The 21,052-nt window shown below is 55.4% G+C and overlaps 3 protein-coding genes and 1 long non-coding RNA gene across 4 annotated transcripts; all 4 read left to right on the top strand.

Annotated features, from left to right (window-relative positions):
- The first annotated feature begins 1,458 nt into the window (after window positions 1–1,458).
- On the top strand, window positions 1,459–2,353 carry LOC105941940 (uncharacterized). Its single transcript, XR_001168245.2, has 2 exons — window positions 1,459–2,072; window positions 2,156–2,353. It is a non-coding gene; the product is annotated as an uncharacterized LOC105941940 (long non-coding RNA).
- A 2,666-nt stretch (window positions 2,354–5,019) lies between these two features.
- LOC101519131 (protamine-2) lies at window positions 5,020–5,739 on the top strand. Its single transcript, XM_004587076.4, has 2 exons — window positions 5,020–5,369; window positions 5,531–5,739. Exons 1-2 carry the CDS (start codon window positions 5,108–5,110, stop codon window positions 5,575–5,577), a joined length of 309 nt encoding a protein of 102 aa, XP_004587133.2. The 5' UTR covers window positions 5,020–5,107; the 3' UTR covers window positions 5,578–5,739.
- Window positions 5,740–6,737: 998 nt separating this feature from the next.
- Window positions 6,738–7,618, top strand: PRM3 (protamine 3). Its single transcript, XM_004586759.4, has 2 exons — window positions 6,738–6,877; window positions 7,186–7,618. Exon 2 carries the CDS (start codon window positions 7,244–7,246, stop codon window positions 7,538–7,540), a length of 297 nt encoding a protein of 98 aa, XP_004586816.1. The 5' UTR covers window positions 6,738–6,877; window positions 7,186–7,243; the 3' UTR covers window positions 7,541–7,618.
- Window positions 7,619–10,849: 3,231 nt separating this feature from the next.
- TNP2 (transition protein 2) lies at window positions 10,850–12,144 on the top strand. The gene is made up of 2 exons (XM_004587075.3): window positions 10,850–11,328; window positions 11,972–12,144. The coding sequence occupies exons 1-2, from the start codon at window positions 10,917–10,919 to the stop codon at window positions 11,986–11,988; spliced, it is 429 nt and encodes a 142-aa protein (XP_004587132.2). The 5' UTR covers window positions 10,850–10,916; the 3' UTR covers window positions 11,989–12,144.
- Window positions 12,145–21,052: the final 8,908 nt, after the last annotated feature.

Genomic DNA, 21,052 nt, shown 5'->3' with positions numbered 1-21,052 from the left:
CTTCACCTCTGAGATCTGTGGACACGGGGGTAGAGATCAGAGTGCTACTGGATTGCAGCCACACGCCTTCCCTCCCTGCCCTCAAGCCACCAACCCTCGCTGCAGCTCCCTCCACCACTCGAGGGCACAGCCCTGGGCACTCACTGCCGGAGTCCAGCTCCGGCCCTGGGGTTCGGAACTCACGAAGGGGAAGGGTGCGTGGATGAGGCGCGAAGAGAAAGAAAGAGATGGACCACTAGAATTCCATGATGATATGGGCCCGGCGGCGTGGCCTAGCGGCTAAAGTCCTCACCTTGAACGCCCCGGGATCCCATATGGGCGCCGGTTCTAATCCCGGCAGCTCCACTTCCCATCCAGCTCCCTGATGGTGGCCTGGGAAAGCAGTTGAGGACGGCCCAAAGCCTTGGGACCCTGTCCAGGTTCCCGGCTTCGGATCGGCGCGCACCAGCCCATTGTGGCTCACTTGGGGAGTGAATCATTGGACGGAAGATCTTCCTCTCTGTCGCCCCTCCTCTGTGTATATCTGGCTGTAATAAAATGAATAAATCTTTAAAAAAAAAAAAAGAATTCCATGATGATAGTGGACAAAGCAATAAAGCCGTCCGCTTTATTTATACAGAATCAGTTAAACTCTGGCTCAGACTTTTTACGTCATGATTAAATGGGTGTTACTAAAGATAATTGTGCCGTTTGTTTCACCTAAGGCAAGCTCAATCAGTAACACATACCTCTTGAATCAGCTAAGGGAGGAAATGTAACACAGGAGGCAGGACCCAAAGACCAAAGAAAGAAGGAAAGAATGGGTTTCCCCCATACCTGGGAAGTTAGCACCCTTGATTAGCATATCGTCAATGGGAGAGGAAAGGCTCTAAACAAGTTCCCACCACCTGGGGACGGAACACCCTTGATTAGCATATCAATGGGGACAGCTGTAGCAGCAGTAGTGAGAAACCTCACTGCTAAAAGCAACATCAGCAACATCAGCTTCCAAGCTTGCACAGATACCATACGCCAACTGTTAACTCCGCAGAGGCAGACAATGCCTAGGTAGATTGCTGAAAACTCAGTGGGGAAGTCCGGTGTCCAGCAATGGAAAGCGGGCTGCATTCAGGTGATCAAAGCAACATCCCGCCGTAGCCCTGCTCAGCGGGGCGTTCCTTCGCTGCCCTGCCTGCAGTGGAAGCAATGCTCCTCACACCTTCCACATCCATCACACGGACCTGGCATCTCACTGTGCTGTGACCAGCGCCTCTGCCCAGGCTCCAGAGGAAGCCCTGTGCACACAATGAAGCCACTGCCCCCGCCAGGCCCTGGCACCCCCGCCCCCCATGGCAGCTCCCCCTCCCTGCACCCCTCCTGTGTCTGCAGTCACCTGCAGCCCCTCCAAGCCCACATCCCTCAGGCTCGGTCGCCAGCACAACCTGGGGTTGTCCTGAGTCTCCCTGCGGTCAAGGCCCCTCCCGTTTGTCCTCAGAAACAGGGAGCGTGCCCTGGCCTCCTTCCTCACATTTGTGCAGTGACAGTTGTATGTGTGGCGATCTGGGTCAGCCTCATGTATAGTGCATATGGGGCTTAGCCTAGCAGCGATCACGCAGAGCAGGCACTCAGGGATATTTTGTTAACAGAACTTTTACTTGAATGAACGAATGAACAAGTGAAGTGTGAAGGTCTTTACAGCAAAATCATTTTGCGTCCTCAGCTGTGACATGGTGGCATGGGTGTGGGGGCTCTGCCTTCTCCTCACATGTCCATATACGGACGTGAGGCAGCGGGCAGGGGCTCCTCTGTGAGGTCTCACCCTCTCTGACCTCACAATGCCCAGGGTGGCCTCTGGTTTCTATAAGAGGCCGGGGGGTGGACCTCTGGCTCACAGCCCACAAAGTTCCACCTGCTCACAGGTTGGCTGGCTCAATCAGGGTTGTGCCCCGAGCTCTGAGCCAACTCTAGGCCAAGTCCATCCGGCACCATGGTCAGATACAGATGCTGCCGCAGCCAGAGCCGGAGCAGATGCCGCCGCCGGAGACGAAGATGCCGACGCAGAAGGCGGTGCTGCCGGAGGCGAAGAGTCAGGAGTAAAAAACCATCCAGCCTGGGGTGGGCAGGCTTGGCGGGGGTGGGGGTTTCCCTCTTACACTGCCTTGTCTGCTCCCCACAGGGTGCTGTCGCCGCACATACACCCTCAGGTGTAGACGATACTAAACGCACAGAACAGCAGATCCACCAGACTCCTGCCTGAGAATTTTACCAGACTTCAAGACCCTCTCGTCACATCTTGACAAAGCCATCGTCCCATGGCAAACAGGAGCCTGCTCAGGAACAATGCCGCCTGTCAATAAATGTTGAGATCATCCCACTCAATGCCTCAGTGTTTCTGTGGGGGTGCTCAGGGTGGGGAGCAGGCAGCAGAGCTGCTGGGAAAGGCCAGAGGAGGATGGGATGGAGCCCTGGACTTTGTTCCAAACCCAAGGTTCAAGTTACCTAGACATCTCTGCACGACTGGGTTCTGGGAGCTACTGAGGACCCCCTGTGTGTGTGTCAACTGCACTCAGAGCTTGGCAGCCTGAGCTGGACCCTGGGGGAGCATTTACGCCACAGGAGTTGGCCAACACCATAAATCAGGGGGGCTTCCTCCAGCCATGGGGTGCGTGTGGGTCCCTGAGCCAGTTAGACACCAGCCTGACTTCTGGACTGATTCTACTTCTGCCTGCATGTCACTGCCCACACACCTGCTCTCCCAGGCTGGCTTCAGTCCCAACACAAGTCTCTACTGGGGATGAAGTGGGGGTTGGGGCTCCTTGGTTATAAGTAGACCATTAAACCAGTTACTATTGGAAAACCAAGCTCAAGAATTTTTTTATCCGTCCTGCGGCCTGTTGGAGTTTTTGATACACTTGAGTCTAAAGGGAACTTGTAAAGACAGCAGGTGAGCTAACCTGTTGCTCCAGGCAGAAGGCACATTATGAGAGAAGACAAAGGTCAGCCTGCCCAACTGGTCTGACCCACACCCCCTTAGCCCACATGACACATTGTGCTGCCAAACCCCAGGGAATTAAACAGAGGGAAAAGATCGCATCCAGACAGGAAGCTGCCTGGACACCAGTCCACTGGGGTCCACAACCCACTACACCCCATCTAAGGACTCAGCCATGGATCTTGGGTCACAGTCATTTCAGGGCATTCCTCAGTGACCAGAAGCTCTGAGGCAAAGGGACAGGGACACTCAGTGTTGTGTGGCTGGGACTCTTCCATCAACCCCAAAAGGCAGGTGCTTGCTTTTTTTTTTTTTTGAAGAGGGGGCTTTAAATTTCACTTGAAGGGAGGGTTGGGAGGGGGAGAGACATTCCCATCCACCAATTCATTCCCCAAATGTCTACAGTGGCCAAGCCTGGGCTGGGCTCAATCTAGGAGTTAGAAACTCAAACCAGGTAGGTCTCCCTCGTGACTGATGGGACCCAGCTACTGAACCTGCGTTAGTAGGAAGCTGGAACTGGCAGCAGAGACAAGCCTTGAACCCAAGCACTCCACATGGCATGTGGACATTTTAATCCCTAGACCGAACACTCGATCCATCTTTTTAAAAAGACTTATTTGAAAGCCAGAGCGGCATTGCGAAGAATAAAGAGGAGGAGGGAGACAGAGAAGCGAGAGAGAACGAGCACTCACATTTTAGCTACTTGTTAATTGAAATGTAGAGAGAAATCAAGAAGAAAATGGGGGGAGAGGGAAAGGGAGGGAGAGAGAGAGAAGTGAGAAAGAGAAGATGGTGTGTGTGTGGGGGTGTAATCTTCCATCTGCTGTCCCCAAATGCCTACAGTTAGGGCTGGACCAAGCAGAAGCCAAGATCCCAGAACTCCATCTGGTCTCCCACACAGATGACAGGATCCTGAGTTCCTGGGCCATTATCTGCCACCTCTAGCCACATAGCAGGAAGCGGATGTGGAGGAGCTGGGAATTGAATCAGCACTGTGATATGGGATGTAGGCACCCCAACAAACAACTTAGCTCACTGCGCCCCAACACCTGCCCTTCCCACATGTTTTACCACACGCCCTCGGGGAGCCTGACAGCTGGCCCCTGTGGAGGCTTCCCATGGCAAAGAGGGGCAGCCTGCATACACCGAGGGAATGGTGAGAGCCCCCTCAGCACCTCGCCGCACTTCAAGTCATCCGCAGCCATCTGTTTTTGCTACCGTTAAGGAAGCACAGCTTAAGGCAGCACAAATTTATTGTCATATAATCTGTAGGCAAGAATTCCAAAACAGGTCTCATGGGGGCTAAAATTAGACCAATGGAGGACTCTGTTCTTGCTGGATGTTCCAGGGAGGAAAATGGCTTTCCTGGTCCTTTCCCACCCTCAGAAGCCACCTGCAGTCTTTGGCTCGTGGCCCGAGTCTCAGTCTCTCTTCCTCACCTGCTGCCCTCCATTTCCATCCTATGGAACCTGTGATGGCCCTGGACCCACCTTGCTAAGCTCAAGGTCTTCAACTTATCACATCTCCAAAGCAAGAGATTCTCAGGGGTAGGGATTAGGACGGGGACGTCCTTGGGAGTTGGGCCGAGCATGTGCAGTCTGGAGTCATCTTGCCTGGGTCTGAGCCCTGGCCCAGCTCGCCCCCTCCATCAGCTTGGGGACCTCGAGCAGTTGGCTGTCTTCCCCTTGTTCACTGGTGACTGATGATGAGCACAGAGAAACGTTAACTCCTAGGTCACATCTTGCCATTGTTTACTGGCGAGGTAACCATTAATGGAAGCGCTTTGGTACCCTAGTCTGTGGCATGGCCTTGATATAGTGGGGAAGTGTCTGCAATCAGACAGTAAAAACTGGTTCTTTTTCTTGTAACCTGCTAGCAGGACCTGTGGACACACTTTACAGGCAAGGCAAGGGGGTGCTGGCCCTCCCAGCCCTGGTCCAGTCCGGCCTGGCCCTCACAGAGAGGGCTGGGCAGAGTAGAACAATCATAGGTGGGGCCGCTGGATCATAGTGGGGGTCTCCTTTATATACAAGCCTCCAGGACTCCCACAACATTAACATCAAGAGCAGGTGAGCAGGTCTCAGCGCTCCCCCACGCAGTCACAGCCTCTGTCCCAGCTGCCTGCCTCTCAACACAATGGTCCGGTATCGGGCGAGAAGCCAGAGCGAACACCCACAAGAGAAACATGAGCGGGAGCATGAACATGACGACCAGGACCCGGATCAGGAGCTGACGCCTGACAACGAGGCCTTTGGAAGGACACACAGAGGCCGCTGTTACCGCAGACGCAGGCGTTGCTCCCGGAAGAGGCTCTACCGGATCCACAGGCGCCGGCGCAGGCGGATCTGCCGAAGGCGCAGGAGACGTGTTTGCCGGCACCGGAGGCGCCACCGTAGAGGTTTGCTCAACCCCGGGTGACCCAGCCAGGCCTTTTGCAAAGAAGGGCATGGGGGAGGCCAGGAGCTCACCTCACCTGACAGCCTCCTAGAGGGAAGGACCCCAACCTCACCCCCACCCACATCCAGGCGATCCCTCACCCAGAACTTTATTTTTCAAAAGTTTGCAGACAATCCGGGAGGAGGAGAAGATGCAGGAGGCACCAATGAACCTTCCGCTACCCTGGCTAGAAGTCACGGCCAAATCACTGTCCCAAGAACTGGAAGCGAGGCTCTAAGAACCTGCCCACACCTGATGCTGCCGCCCTCAGGAGCCCAGAGACCTGTGTGAGATGAGAAAAGTCACCTGCCAAATAAAGCTGCCCAAATACACTGCCCTTCGACTCTCTGTGGGTGTGCGGCACCGAGCTGGCTTCCCGCGGGGGTGGGCCAGGGCGAGGGCCCTGACCGACAGTGCCCCCACCACATTCCACACAGGGGCCTGTAACCAAGGGGGCTATAAACCTGAAGGCTGCCATGTGCCCTGCAAGGGGACCATGGTAAAAAGCTGCCTCTCTTTTCCTGCCCAGACATGTAGATCACCTTGTGTGTACCACAAAAAGCCTACTGTGCCAAAGGTTTAAACTGAACACTCTGTGGAGCCATTGTGGCATACCGGTTAAGCTGTTGCCTGGGACACCAGTTCCACTTGTGATCCAGCTCCCTGCTAATGTCCCTAGGAAAGCAGCAGCAGCAATGACCCAGGTGCATGGGCTCCTGCTGCCCAAACAGAGGATGGGATGGAGTTCCAGGCTCCAGGCCGTAGCCAGGCCCAGCCCCAGGGTTGTGGCCATACAGGGAGTAAAGCAGCAAATAGGTGTGTGTCTAAAGAGATAGACCTTAAAAAGTAACAATGTGTGATCTCTAATGTCTGGTGGCTACCAGGAGTGTGAATTAAACAGGAAGAGCAGAGGCTCTGAGGTGGGGAGCCAGGTGTGGTGGGGAGCCAGGTGTGGCAGGCTCCAGCAGGAACAAGGAGTTGGATACTGTGAGGTCTTGCACCCCTGGGGGACTCAGGGGAGTCTTCCTGAAGGCACCTGAAGACTGCAGGATAATCAGGCTCCATGATCAGGATATGGCCATATTAGAGGGTCACCATCCCAGTGCCCAGAACCCCCCAAGAGGGGGTAGCAAACGAGCCATATCAGAAGCAGAGTCCCTTATGGTACTGGTCTTCCTCGGCCCTCCCTGGCTCGCCCTGGAGACCCGCAGGGGCTGGACAGCCTGGCCAAGGTCGGTTCCACGATGTGTTCAGAGAGATCTGGAACCTCCCCAAGGAGGGGGACATTCCATTTGGCCAGCTGTGGGGCTCTGGCCAGCCCTCACCAGCAAGCAGCCCTGCAGGGGCCCAGCCCCTCCCCCAGCCCCCAGAAGTAGGAACAGAACAATCCAAAGTTCCGTGTTCCTATGTGGTTGGGGAGGACGCACTGAGGCCCCATACCCTGGTCAGCGCGGAGCCAGCAACCAGCAGGTCAGGGTGGTGTGCCTGGCCCTACCCCTACCCTCACAAATTGGCTGCAGCTCTCTCTGGCCAAGTTCTGGACATGGGGAGGAGTCTATGAGGCCAACCCCCCCCACCACCAACAACAGATTCCTCCCCTAAGAATCTTCCAAGCAACAAGGGGACTCTGGCAGGGCAGAGGACGCTGCTGGCAGAGTTGCCCTGACATTGGCCTCCCCTGCCTTATCCTGTGGGTGGTACAGGTGGGGGTCCAGGGCTGTGGAGTGGGGGCTGGGAGCCTCTTTGTGATGTCAGCATCCTGCCGTTCACCCTCACAGCCCCTGTGCTGCCCCATCTGCCTCTCCTGCTAGTCCAGAGATTTGGGCCAAGTGGACAATGGGTTCGCGGTGTGCCAAGCTCAGCACGGGCCACGGCGCAGGCCACGGCCGGGGCCATGAATCCTCCATGAAGAAGCTCGTGGCCTGCGTGAGTCAAGATAACTTCTCCCTGTCCTCGGAGGGTGAAGAAGAGGAGGAGGAGGAGGAAGGGGAGGAGGAAGAAGGGGAAGAGGAAGAAGAGGCACTGCCGGTGCAGGGCAAGCTGTTACTGATGAAGCCGGAGCAGCAGGAGCAGGGCGCTGAAGACAGCTCCGTGGCCCAGCAGAGCCCCAAGACCAAGCAGACACACTCCTGACCCGCAGGCAGCGATGCCAGCCCCGCGGGGTTATTCTAGCGAGAACTTTCACAAGAGTCAATAAAAGTCTCCAGAGAATTCTCTTCTCTGTTCCTTTATGCTGCCACTCGGGTGTGTGTACGTGTGCTTGGGGGGGGATGGGGAGGCCAGCCACCAGGATTGGTGGAAAGCAGGGGTGGTGGTCTTTTTGTGGACACCCATCTATGTGCAGGTCCTCCCGACATGCAGGGTGGGTCAGAGGGCAGCTGTCACCTGTGGGAGGGTGGGGTCTATTCTGTGGGACTTCATCATGCTGTCCTGGTGACCGATTGCTTCTTGCTAACAGGTACTAGCTTAGGAGCTCAGCATGGAAGGCCCCAGGCTCTTGGCTGCTGGCCACACTGCATAGAGTAGGTCACTGGTGGCTGATCTCAACTGGCCACTCCTCACACAGGAAGCCAGGGGTGGGACAGGGAGACTGCCCAGAGGAATGGGCAGCACCCAACTAGGCCAGCATGCTGGCTGGACCCTGGGGTCCACCTGGCTCACCAGACTGGCACCTCTACCACTGGTTCTGCTGCCCCCTCCTTGGTCACCATCAATGCCCTCACCTGGAGCTCACTCTTGCTCCCCCTACTCACTGCAAAGGTCCAGCTGTGCAGGGGTGCAGGGCAAGGGTGACACAAAGCTAAGGCCCCCTCTCACTCGAGGCTGGCTATGCCTTCTGCTCCCCTGGCTCCTGATTCCCCTCCCCTCTCTGCACAGAAAAAATGGCACATGAGATCTTGGTCCTGTTCCTGGCCCCTGGTGGTGGATATGGGGGTGGGGAGGGAGCCAGGGTCCTCGGAGGCTCCCTTGGGGTAGGTGTGAGGGGCTAAGGGAGGGCCTTGGGCTACTGGAAGTAAGGCAGCTACAGCAGCCTGCCAATGGACTAGGACAGACAAGAGGGAAGCAGAGGCCCCACCGCTTTAGGACTGGCACTCCACCACCCCAGCCTTGACTTCTGAGAGAGTCCCACTGCTCCACCTGCCCACACACTGGCCCAGCAAACATCTGTGAGCCCCTGTTACAGACCAGACCTGGCACTGGTCCCCAGAGAGCCTCGTGGTAATAAAGCAGAGCCTCCCACCTGGGGAGACTCCAGCGTGACAGGGAGGGGCAGGCTGTCTCCTTGCGTTGGAAGCACTGCTTCTCTGAGGGTGGCCAGGGGAGCCAGGGGGAGCCAGGGGGAGCCATGGGGGAGCCCGGGGGAGCCAGGGGAGCCAGGGGAGCCAGGGGAGCCAGGGGGAGCTCCCCCCCCCGCCCCGCTGCTGCTGGCATCTTCCATTTAAAGGCTGGGAGGCAAGGAGGAGGCCTAGAGTCCCATAAAGAGTCCTCAGGAGGTGGCCTGACACACACTGCAGGGCCGTTGGAGCAGAGCTGCTTCGCAGCAGGGGACCAGTCCCAGAGGGAACCAGCAGGGTGGCTAGGCCTAGGTTGCCCCATGTCAGAGCTCGTAGACCTGAGCCTGGCTCTGCCTGTGATCCCAGCTCCTGGCTAAGGCACACCTCAGAGCAGCAAGTGACAGTTCTGCTACATGCTGGTGACCCAGATGGAGTTCTGGGCTCCTGACTGCAGCCTGGCCCAGCCCTGACAGTCACGGATACTTGGGGAGGGAGCCAGCTGATGGAAGGTCTGTGTCTTTGCCTTTCACATAAATGGAAAAAAAAATTTTTTTCTTAGAAAAAATGAGACAGGCAGGTGTGAGTTTGCAGCCGGGCTCTGCCACTGCTGAGCTGGGGGCCTCTGGACTGGTCACTCCACCTGTCTGGGCTGCTTCCCTCTTTGCTAAGTGGACTCAGCCTACCCATTGCACTATCAGGCTGTCATAAACACAGTGGCTCAAAACAGCACTTGACGGTCTCATGGTTCTGGTGGCTGAACCTGCCCACAGGTGCTGGGTTTGTTCCCAGAGGACCCCCAGGAGGCTGTTTCTGCCACCTGTGGCACATGTGGGCCAGACATTGCTGGGCTTGTGGTTCCACCTTCACACGGCCTTCTCTTCCACTGGACGCCAGGAGTGACCATGAAAGGTCATTATCATGCGACCAAGCCTGTGGCTGACAGCGGGCACGGCAGTTAAGACACCCACCTCCCATACCAAAGTGCCTAGGTTCAAGTCCCAGGACACACAGATTAAGAGCCTGCTCAGATAACCCACACTCCCCACAAGATTCTCAGCTTCACATTCTGCACAGGCCCCTTTTCTAAGTAAGATCACACTGACATGTTCCGGGGCCATGATACAGATGCAGATTTGGGGTTATTGTTCAGCCTACTACAAGGGGCCACGGAGAGACTGGGGCGCAAGCCACCTGGAAAGGAAACGGTCAGTGACCACGGCAGCTTTCCCTGTGAGTCACGTGACAGGTTTCCTCAGAAATGAGCAGTAAAGCAGATGGAGGGACACCCCCAGCTCTCACCCCTCCATCTCCCCCACATGCCCCATCCCCGTCACCTGATGAAAGGCGTGCATGGTGACAGAGAAGGAAATGAGCCTGGGGAGGGTAGGCAGGCAGGAGGAGGGAAGGGGGTTGGGAAGGGGCGGGAAGCAGAGGGCAGAGCAAGGACAGGGGGAGGGTAGGAGGGAAGGGGAGGGCAAGGGGGGCAGGCTGGAGGGACTGAGCCTTGGGAAGGGGCTCCCTGGACCTTTACTCCAGGTGCAGGCAGCGGCGGGGGTGTCCGAACAGGGTGAGAGTGTGACCCCAGGGTCAGCTGTAGCTGGGCAAGCATGTCAGGCTCACAAGAACACAGGAAAGAAGCAGGAAAGACGCCCTGTTGTCCCATAAGCTGCCACCCTGGAAAGCTACGGTGGCTTCTGTACCAGCAGACCTCAGTACAAACCGGCTTGGAATCTGGCTCTGAGTGCTGCTGGGCAGGCCCCTGAGGACCAGTCACGTTCATCCCTGTGGGCCATAAGGGCCATCGCCTCCCTGTGTACTCAGCCTCTGCCTCCCTGATCCCTACCCGCCCAACATCCAGGCTGTGTGGGGCAGAGCAGACAGGACAAGACAGTGGAGCAGGTGCTGTTCAAAACTCCCAGAGGGCTGGGCCTGCACTGGCTGCTTGAGGTAGTTTCTTAGTCCTTCCAATGGCTTGTTAGGGGCACACAATTACGGTTCCCATTCTACAAAGATGAAGAAATTGGTGATATCTAGGGCTGACAGTTCAGCCAGGCCCCCGGGAGTCCCCAAGGTGTCCCTCAAAGCGGCCCCACCCTGGCCAGGCCCAGTCTGTTACATCCATCCCTGTGTCATAATTGACCACAGCTATATAACTAGGGCCTGCGGGGCCTCTGGAAAGCGGGCCTGCTGGGAGAGGAGGAGGAGGCTTCTTGCCCCTCCAACCGTGACCTCCCATGGACACCAAGACACAGAGCCCTCCCATCACCCACACTCAGACCCTCAGCAGCTCTCGGCCCCAAAACCACACCTGCAGCCAGTGCAAATGTAGCCGTCACTGCCAGAACTGCAGCCCGAACTGTAGCCGCTGCCAGAACCGCAGCCGCAGTCGCAGCCGCAGCCGCAGTCGGAGTCGCAGCCGCAGTCGGGGCCCAAGTGGCTCCCGTGGCCCACCCAGCCACCAGAGCCAGAGCCCGAGCTCCAGCCTCCCGCCAAGGCACCACAAACAGACCATGTACTCGCACGTGCGGTCCACCACCCACTGCAGCAGCTGCCCCAGGAACAGAAAGAGCTTGGATGGAAAGGTGAACAAGAGAAAGATGGTCAGGAAAGGTCATCAGGTGTACAAGACCAAGAAACGAAGCTCAGGTAGGAGCTGTGTGAGTGTGTGGAGGCGGGGGAGGCACACAGGCGCTTTGGCCCGTCCACTTAGACCAAAGGGAGACCAGCTGGCCAGCTCAATGATGCATGCTGGGCTGCCTCTGGGGAACCAACGTAACAGGCTACCTGAGGACAGAGAACCACCCATGATGCAGATTACCAGACAAGACTGGGTAAATTGCTAGATGGGAGAGCTGGAATAGTTAAAATGAGTTGAATGGATAGGCTTATTTGGATAGATCAATGGATTGAACTGATGCATTGGTTGGTTAAGGGGAAGGGCTGATGAGTTGAAAAATATTTTTGAAAGTTGAATTGCATGAGTTTTGTTGGCTAGGTAGATGAACAATAAACGAGATTAATGGATGTGTGGATTATAAAGTGATAGGCCTGTGGGATGGAGGAACAGAGTAAATGAATAGATGTTAAGACAAATAGGACAAGATGGAAAAGAACGAGATGACGTTGGTTCAAAGGATGGAATGAGCGAGCTAATGGGCAGAAGCATGCATGGATTTACATCCTCCAAAGGACCCTGACGACAAACCAACGCCCTATGTTCAATTAGAGGAGTCCGGGGACTTTTCCAAATGTTAATATTAATGGTCCCCCTTTTGCTCTTCTTCTTTAGGGCGCAAATGCAACTGATGAGAAGGCTCTCCCTGGCTTGTTCCTGTGCCAGCTGCACCCAAGTGAGGAACGCCACCTCGCACGAAATCTAGGACAAAGTCAATCTTTGCAGGAACATGCTACCACGGTGATTTCTATGCAACTATGATTAAAGCTTGTACACCGGAGGACTAATCTTGAGTCAGAATTTTTATTTCATGAATAAAGGTGTCATGTTTGGGGGCTTACTCTGGAGGCACAAAGCCAGAGAATTCCATAGGGAGCAGGGACATGTCTGCGACGGACCCTCTGCCAGCACAGGGGTTGAGAGGCCAACATGCCAAGAACTGTTGGAAGTGGACAGGCACAACTCTGCGTGGGCAATACCACTGACCTGTCTGCTCCCATGTGTGTATACATACATATACAGTGCCCACGGGCCCACATGCAGTTCATGGGGCTCTCATGCGGGAGCCGTTCTAAGCCTGACAAGACAGGTGCACAGGAATGTGCACTTGGGAGTCCAGGACATCCGGAGATTGAATCCTGTTCGAGATGCTGGGCTGATAACCAACTCAAACCCACATATTCTAGAGGAAGCTTAGAATTTCTGTGAAGGGCCCACGTGCATCCAGGGACTATGTTAGGCTCTGGATACACAAACGGGACACTAGGCCTGCCCTCCTGCCCTCCTGGGGGTCTGCAGCTCAAACACCCAGGCCATGCTGGCTGGCTCTCACTGCGTAAGAGAAGCAAGGCAATGAGATGCAGGTTAACTTGGGTAGCAGGTTACGGAGGACCCTATGGTACCCCCCAGGGAACAATGCCTGCAGGAGCAGGTGTGGGATCTCCAACACCAGAGCAGCTGACACAGCAAATGTGGGAGGTGGATCCTGTGCTAAGAGTCCCCAGCAGGGCCAGCTGGAGGGCCTGCAGGCCGGGCAGGGTCCTGGGTTTACTGCTGGCATGACGATGACGGGAGCAAAGGGACACGCCAAGCTCCTGGGGGTGTTTTCAAAGACGCCCTTGACCACTCTGTACAGATTTTAGAGTGGCTCGGAGTGCTTTCCACACAGGTGGGAACCCCCAGGGAGGATCCTGTAGAGACACCGCCTTGGACCTCCTTTCTAAAGCCAAGGGGGTACAGACAGCAAAGGTGGAAACAAGTCAGCACTTACACATGGGGGTACACAGTCCTGGGAGCCTCTACCATGGGTGCAGCACACCAAGTCCCAGAGAGTTGGCGATGGATGGAGCACAGTGCCAGCCGTCAGAGGACTGGAGTGGCCAGTGCCTCAGGTAGATTAGCCACTGACCTTCCAGCCCGACAGCTCTAGCTTCAGGGCCAGACTCAAGCCTGCCCCGAGGGCCCTGGGTAAGCACTGTCCACTCTGAACTCATCCCTGTCCCTCCTCCAACTACTGGGGAAATAACTTGGATCCCAGGGACTCCACGCCTTGATGAATGCCAAGGCGGCACCAGACCCGTAGCCACATCATCTTCCTCTGGGCATGTCTGCTGACAGCAGGGGTGGGGACACATGGGGCTGGGAGACAACACTGGCGTGGAAATGCCAGGCTGGTAGTAGTGGAAGGTCAGCATTCAGATTTCCCAGGGGGCCTGGAGCAAGCCACTCCCCACCGCGTAGCCACCAGGACAAGGCCCACAGGGCATCCAGAAGAGGGCTTGTTGGGTTCTATTGGCATGAACCCATCTTGGCCTCCATCCCATGGGGCCCTCTGTCCACTGCTCACAGCAGGCAAAGTTCCAGGTAGCTCCCAGGCATCCTGATGAGAGGACATGGACAAGGCCCAACATTTACTGAGCATCTTGTCAGTGCCCACTGAATATACACACCCTCTGCAGGCAGCTCTGCTGTGCCCACTTCACAGACAGAGTGGAGGTTTGGGATGGGGTGGGGGCGTTGAAAAACCTTAACCCAGTAAGTAGGTCTCCCATGAGACAGCCACCAACACGCAGGGCAGTCTGTGAAGTCCTCCTGGGAGCACGTTTTGAGAGAGGAGGAGGAGGCGGAAGGTCAGAGGTTAGAGCATGAACTCTGAGCCCCTCTCAGCACAGCTGCCCCCACTCCACAGGCAGTGTCCGCCAATCACTGAGGGCAAGGCCTCCTCCGTCCTACGCGCGCAGCCTGCACCTGGTAGACGGAAGCAGATTGCACTGGGTCCCGTGCATGGTTCAGCGACCTGTTCTTAGGTCTGCATTTCCTGCAGCCAACACTGACACACAGTGACATGGGGCAACAGCTGTGCAAACTCACAGAGGGACTGACACACCTGTAACACCCACAGGCGCTCCCACAAACCCTGCACCTAGCCTCGGGGGACTCAGACACAAGGCAGCTGTGGTGGGAGGGATGACAGACCCACACACGCATCCCCTCCTCCCTCTGGGGACCGGGTGGTTGTAGGTTGAGGTGGGCTGGCTGGGAACCCAAACTCAGGAAACGGAGAGGAAACAGGAGGCAAATTCAGCCACCGAGAGTGAAGGTGGCTTCTGCAGGTGTCTGGCCTGGAGATCCAGGGGAAGGAGGACAGACACAGCGGGCGACCTGAGCCCTGGCACCTGGGGCACTGCCCAGTCCACCAGGCCTGCAGGGGGAGCAGCACAAAGTGGAACCCATGGGCTCTGAGCAGAATCCTGGGGTGCGACTGCTGACAGGTGCTGGGCCTGATGCACGAGGCGTTTGTGCCTGTCCTCTGGGCCACACAGCAGGACCCCATAGCCAGAGCCCTCCAAAGCATACTTCCTGCCTCTCCTCTCACGAGCTGTCTTCACAGACATGGACCACCTGCCAAAGACCAGTAAGGACCAACAATATCACATTTCCTTTCTCCTCTTTCACAGCTACATGGGGAAAATGTGCCCATGGGAAGAGTTCCCTGGAACTGCCACGCCCCAGGGGCGCCCCCAAACACCCTACCCACGTTCCACCTGTTGCACCAGTCATGCTGCACTCCCAGAACTGTGGGAAAGATGAAAGAAGAGAAGCCTCCGAAAAGTCATCACCCAGCCCAGTGCCGGGCCCAGGTCACAGTAGGGTGGACCCAGGAACCTGCCCGGTGCTCTCCCTCAGGCCGGTCCCTGCTTCCCCTTCAGGGACCAGCAGGAAAAGCTGTGAGGGTGTGCTGCGGTTCTGTGGCTCCCGTCCTGGTTGCTGGGAAGGTCGACAGCCAGAGGGTCCCCTTCATACTCAGGCCTGAGGTGACCCCTGTGTTGTGGTGCTGTGGTCCCTGCCAGCACCCACCAAATCCCTGCAGGACTGTGCCCACCCCTGTGCCCACCACCCTGGTTCTACACTCAACCAGCTCCTTGCTGAGCCTCAGGCATGCCAGTCACCCTTGGCATAGGGCTTTGGCACTGGCTGTTCCCTGCACGCAATGGCCTCTCTCCTGCTGTTACAGACCTCCACACCCATGTCACCCCCTCCAAGAGGCTTCCTCTGATTGCTCTCCTCACCCACAAACACCTTGTCGCTCCCTTTCTTGCTCTTTCATTCCTTACAGAGCTCTAGCGCTTAAGGAGGTCTGGCTGGAAGACTGCAGGGTCCCCAGTACCTGGTACACAGTAGGCACTCAATACCTGCTGTGCAAGTGCTGACAGTGAAACAGGTTGACTCATCTCTTTTCTTTTCTTTTTTTTTTAAAGATTTACTTTATTTTTATTACAAAGTCAGATTTACTGAGAGGAGGAGAGATAGAGAGGAAGTGGAGTTGCTGGGATTAGAACCAGCGGCCATATGGGATCAAGGCGAGGACCTTAGCCACTAGGCCACGCTGCCGAGCCCGACTCATCTCTTTTTAAATGTTGATTTGTTGGGCCCAGTGCGATGGCTCATTGCCTAAATCTTCACTTTGCAAGCCCTAGGATCCCATATAGGCACAGTTCATATCCCAGCTGCCCTACTTCCCATCCAGCTCCCTGCTTGTGGCCTAAAGCCTTGAGACACTGCATCTATGTGGGAGATCCAAAAGAAACTCCTGGCCCCTGGCTTCAGAATATGGTCACTTGGAGAATGAACCAGTGGACAGAAGATCTTTTGTCTCTCTCTCTCTTTTTTTACTTTTTCCATTTCTAAATTATATTTTTGACAATCTTTACATAGCTAATTAGGGTAAAAAAGGTTCAAGGGCTACAGGAAAGCGGCTAAGACCATTATTTCCACATTGTTTCCTTCATGTATCTGAGGAAAAGGGGATTAGAAAGGAGAAGCCCAACCCAATTTCCCATCCAACCCAGGTCCTTGTTGTGGGGCATGCTCCGAGGGTCTTGCTCAAGTGGTTTTGACAGTTCAACAGCCATGAATTGCCGCCAATCTCGCCACTCCAAGCATGATGAGGTCGTTGAACCATCCACTGATTGACACAGTCCATCTTAGAGTCTCCATTTGCCCTGTTTTGCACTGCAAACATATGGCTGACTTGTTCTGTCCTCTCTTTTCATGGTTAGGGTTCTGAGTCCAGAAGCTCGATTGGGGGATCCCCAAGGAATCTTTGTGGTGTTCCCAGACCAGATTCTTGTATGTACTAGCAAGTACAGGGCCTGGCACAGTCCATCGCCCCGATCAGCTGGCGGCCGCAACTGCTGGGTCAGATCTGTCTCCAGGGCTGTCTTCCACTTGAACTAATGGGTGTTGCAATCCAGCCTGGTTCCACCCAGCACACACTCGGCCCTCATATAAACCAGCGGGAGCTGCAGCCTAGTCGGAGCGACCCACAATAACCCCCACCAGGCCCACCCCCTGTTCTGGTTTGCCAGTATGTGCAGCAGACTTGTCCAATCTGTCCCACATCCCATTAGGTCTCATATATGTCAATGGGCATTGAAGCCTAGTTCCATCTAACCAGCTCCACTATCCAGCCTACACACATGCTGCTGGGTGCCTTTTTGTCCTGGTGTTCGAGCCCACCAGTGGGAGTGGTAACCCAAGAGGGAGGAGCCCACTATTTCCCTTCTAGGCCACATCCACTCCCGGATTATGCACTCTCCAGGTGGTTCTGCGATTTAACTTGACAGAATTAGCCCCCAGTGCCAGCTTCTGCCAGGTGATACTGGGACTAAGCCCAACCAATCCTCATCCACTCTAATTTTGGTTTGCACCAGTAGGAACAATCAGCCAGCCTGGCTCTTCCTTGAACTGGTCCACATGAGGCGTACAGGTGTTGTAGTCCTGCCTAGTCTGGTCTGCACCCTTCCCAGCCCACGCTCTCCAGTGGGAGTAGCCATCTAGTAGGGGAGCATCCCCATATTCCCCCTGCCGGCTCTGCTCCCTCCCTTCCTGGTTCTCACATGTGCTGTTGGGCTCTGCGGTCACATCTGGTACAGGTAACCTCACCTTGGCATTCCATGCTGTGCGCTGGTTTTTTGTTGCAACTGAACCTGGCTTGACCCAGACTGTGTTCCGGTACTTGGATTTGCCAGTGGATGATGTGAACTGATTCAGCCTGGTCTGCCCCTGATCCATGCCAAATGTATGCCAGTGGGAAACTTTCCATGACCTCTCCTGGGCTGTTTCCTATCATGCTTCTTGTGCTTACCTGCAGGGATTGTGTCCTGCCAGAGGAGTTGCTCAGGCTCCTCCATCAGAACCCCTCCCAATGCCAGATTTTGCACATACCAGTGGGTCCATGAGCCAGCCTTACTCAGTTCACCTCCTGTCCTACCAGGAATAGTGGCTTTTCCTGACTGGCGTTCAAACCAACCTGGTTCTTACTGTTGGATGTTTCAGCCCAGCCATGACTCGTCCATACCCACATGCAGCTCACACATGGCTCAGTAGGGGCTGAGACCTAGCCTAGTCCGTCCTACATCTACCCTGGTCTTCCAGAGCACCAGATGGTATTGGAGTCCAGCCGGCTTGGTGCATCCAGTACAACCAAAGGGAGACTACAGCCGTATCCAGATCAGAACGCAGCCCCCATTCCAGCCCTGTGCTCCTTGGTGGGAACCTCAACCCAGCTAGGGTGTCTCCTTAGCTCCCCAACCAGGCCTGTTCCCAGCCATAGATTGCACGCATGCCAGTGGTTGCTCTGACTCAGCTTGGCACAGCCCCTCACTTGTCCCGGCCCTTGCCTTAGATACTGTGTCTTAGCATCCCTGGACTGCACCACACAGCCCAGTAGGTGCAAGAGCCTAGCTCAGCATGACCTGTGCTCTATCCTGATTTCTAATTTTGCTTATGGGCTAAGGTTTACTCAGTCCTGCCCAGTCCACCCCATTCCATTACCAATCCACACATTGGCCAGCCATTGGAGCTACTTTGCACAGCTTGTCACACCCCCAGGTCTGGACCATGTGTTCACCAGAGGGAGCTATGACCCACCAGGGGAGTTTCCTAAGTCCCTCCACTTGACCCACTCCCGGACCCAGTTCTCAAACATGCCATCGGGCTTTAGGCCAGTGTCTGGCATAGTCTGGTCTCCAATTGGCCTTGTATGAGCTGGTGAACGTTGCAGCCCGGCCCACCCCACACCCTATTCAGGATGCACATTTGGGTGCTGCTGCCTTGACCAGTCCAGACTGCTGTGGGCTCCTGTAACTGTGAGTGATGGCAGGCTCCTTGGTCACACCTAGTTTAGTCCATCACCCTTTCAACTCTTGAACTAACCAGTTGGGCTAGTATTTCCACAGGGTTTGGCCCACACATCCCCCACAGAATCTACCCCCGGATATGGTTTTCTCATGTGCTACTTACTGTCATGTCCCTGCCTAATATGACCCATTTCCTGACCCATCATCGTGTCAGGTTATAGGATATGGTCCTGCTAGACAAGCCCCGAGCCTTAGCTTTTGCATGGACTGGTATTCGGTGGTCAGCATTGTTAAGTGATTACAAGTACAACACAGGATTTAAAGGAGTTTGGTATAACAGTCTTATCCATAAAGATCATCTGGTCCCTCTCCTCCAACCTACTAGGTCTTATTACCCTCCCTTACCTTCAAAGGAAAAGTTACTTTGTCATTGGGAGACTTTAGAATGAATGACATCCCAGACGTACAGTGGGCTTAACATGGAGATACCTAAGTAGCAACTCAAAGCCCCCAAACCCCAGAGCTGGCTGCCAGACAGCCAGCAGGCAGAGCCTGGCACCGATTGGCACATTTGCCACCCAGGGACAGGTCACCACGTGGACGCAGTGGCTGGAATCTGGGCTCCGAGCATGGAGATGATCCCGACCTGGCACCCACCAGCAGCCTACAGGCTGCTGGAAGTTTAAATCTCCAGGTCCTGGGGCTGGCGGCGTGGCCTAGCAGCTAAGATCCTTTCCTTGAACGTGCCAGGATCCCATATAGGTGCCGGGCAGCTCCACTTTCCATCCTGCCTCGGAAAGCAGTCGATGACGGCCCAATGCTTTGGGACCCTGCACCTGGGGACCTTTTGGGACCTGCACCCTGGGGGAGGTTCCTGGCTCCGGATTGGCACAGCACCAACCATTGTACTCACTTGGGGAGTGAATCATCGGACAGAGGATCTTCCTCTCTGTCTCTCCTCCTCTCTGTATATCTGACTTTGTAATAAAAATAAATTTAAAAAATCTTTTAAAATAAATAAATAAGTAAGTCTCCAGGTCCCAAGGTCACTCCCTCCCCAATCCCATCCCCCGTGCCATTATGGCGGCGGGTGGGGCCACGTGGACGCAGTGGCTGGAATCCGGGCTCCGAGCATGGAGGGGATCCCGACCTGGTGCCCACCAGCAGCCTATTTGTCTCTCTCTCTCTGTAAAATCTGATCTGCCTTTCCAATAAAAACAAATAATCTTTAAAGAATAAATAAATATTTATTTGATGTAAATATTTGGTGTATTTCTCAGATGGTCACAATGACTAGGCCTGGGCCAGGCCAAAGTCAGGAGCTTCATAACAGTCTCTCACATGGGTGCGGGGTCCCAAGGCCTTGGGCCATCCTCTGCTGCTTTCTCAGGCCACAAGCAGGGAGCTGGACGGGAAATGGAGCATCTGGGAGATGAATGGGCACTCACATGGATGCCTGTGTTGTAGGTGGTGGGCTTAGACATTATGCCACAGCCCTGACCCCTAGCCCCATTGCAGATGAGGAAACTGAGGCACAGGGAAGCTAAGACGCTTGTACCAGCCACAAGCTTTATAAAGGGGCAGTAACAGAACAGCAGACTCCGCGCTCCAGGCCCCCCCAGGCCGGGCTCCCAGGACACACGCAGGCCCCTGCAGGATCCTCACTGGGTGCTGCATCAGAGGCAAAGGAGGGCTGGAGAGCACTGGGCACAGGGCAGCCACGGAACTGCACACCTTGCCCAGGAAATGCTCTTCCCAGAGCAGGACTTTGTGAAAGCTGGAAAGAGAAACTGAAAAACTAGACTCCAGCCAGGATGCTGAGGGCTCCGGCTAGGCCCCCAGCAAGACAGGTGGGAGCGTCTCTCACATGAGGCTTTGGACACAGGACTATTCCACCTTCCTGGAACTTAGTTCTGGGTCTTGCACGTCCTGCTGCTACATGAGTTATAAACTTCACAGAACCCATTATTTTAGAGGATTCTTTTTTTTTTAACTTGAAAGAATAGAAAGAGAGGGAGAGACAGGGAGAGATCTTCCAATCACTGGCTTGCTCCTCAAATGTCCATAAGGGCTGGAGCTGAGCTGATTCGAAGCCAGGAGCCTTTTCTGGATGTCCCTCGTAGGTGCAGGGTCCCAAAGACTTGGGCCATCCTCTGCTGCTTTCTCAGATGCATTAGCAGCAAGCCAGGTGGGAAGCGGAGCAGCTGGGACACCTGAGCTACCGTCGTCACAGGTGCCAGCTTTGCCTCCTTCTTGAACCCAATTTCACAGACAGGGCAAGTGATGCCGAGAGAGTTAAAGCTGTCTGCCCACAGCCACCGCCCTGGGAAGCTGCAAGTGTGGAGTAGGAGCCGGGCCATCTCGCTACAACAGCTTGAGCTACCTGGGCCCAGCGGCATGGCCCAGCGGCTAAAGTCCTCACCTTCAACATGCTGGGATCCCATATGGGTGCCGGTTCTAGTCCCGGCAGCTCCACTTCCCACCCAGCTCCCTGCTTGTGGCCTGGGAAAGCAGTCGAGGACGGCCCAATGCATTGGGACTCTGCACCCGTGTG

Source organism: Ochotona princeps, chromosome 24 (genome assembly GCF_030435755.1).
Source record: "Ochotona princeps isolate mOchPri1 chromosome 24, mOchPri1.hap1, whole genome shotgun sequence".
NCBI lineage: Eukaryota > Metazoa > Chordata > Mammalia > Lagomorpha > Ochotonidae > Ochotona > Ochotona princeps.
This window is presented reverse-complemented; position numbering and strand designations above follow the sequence as displayed.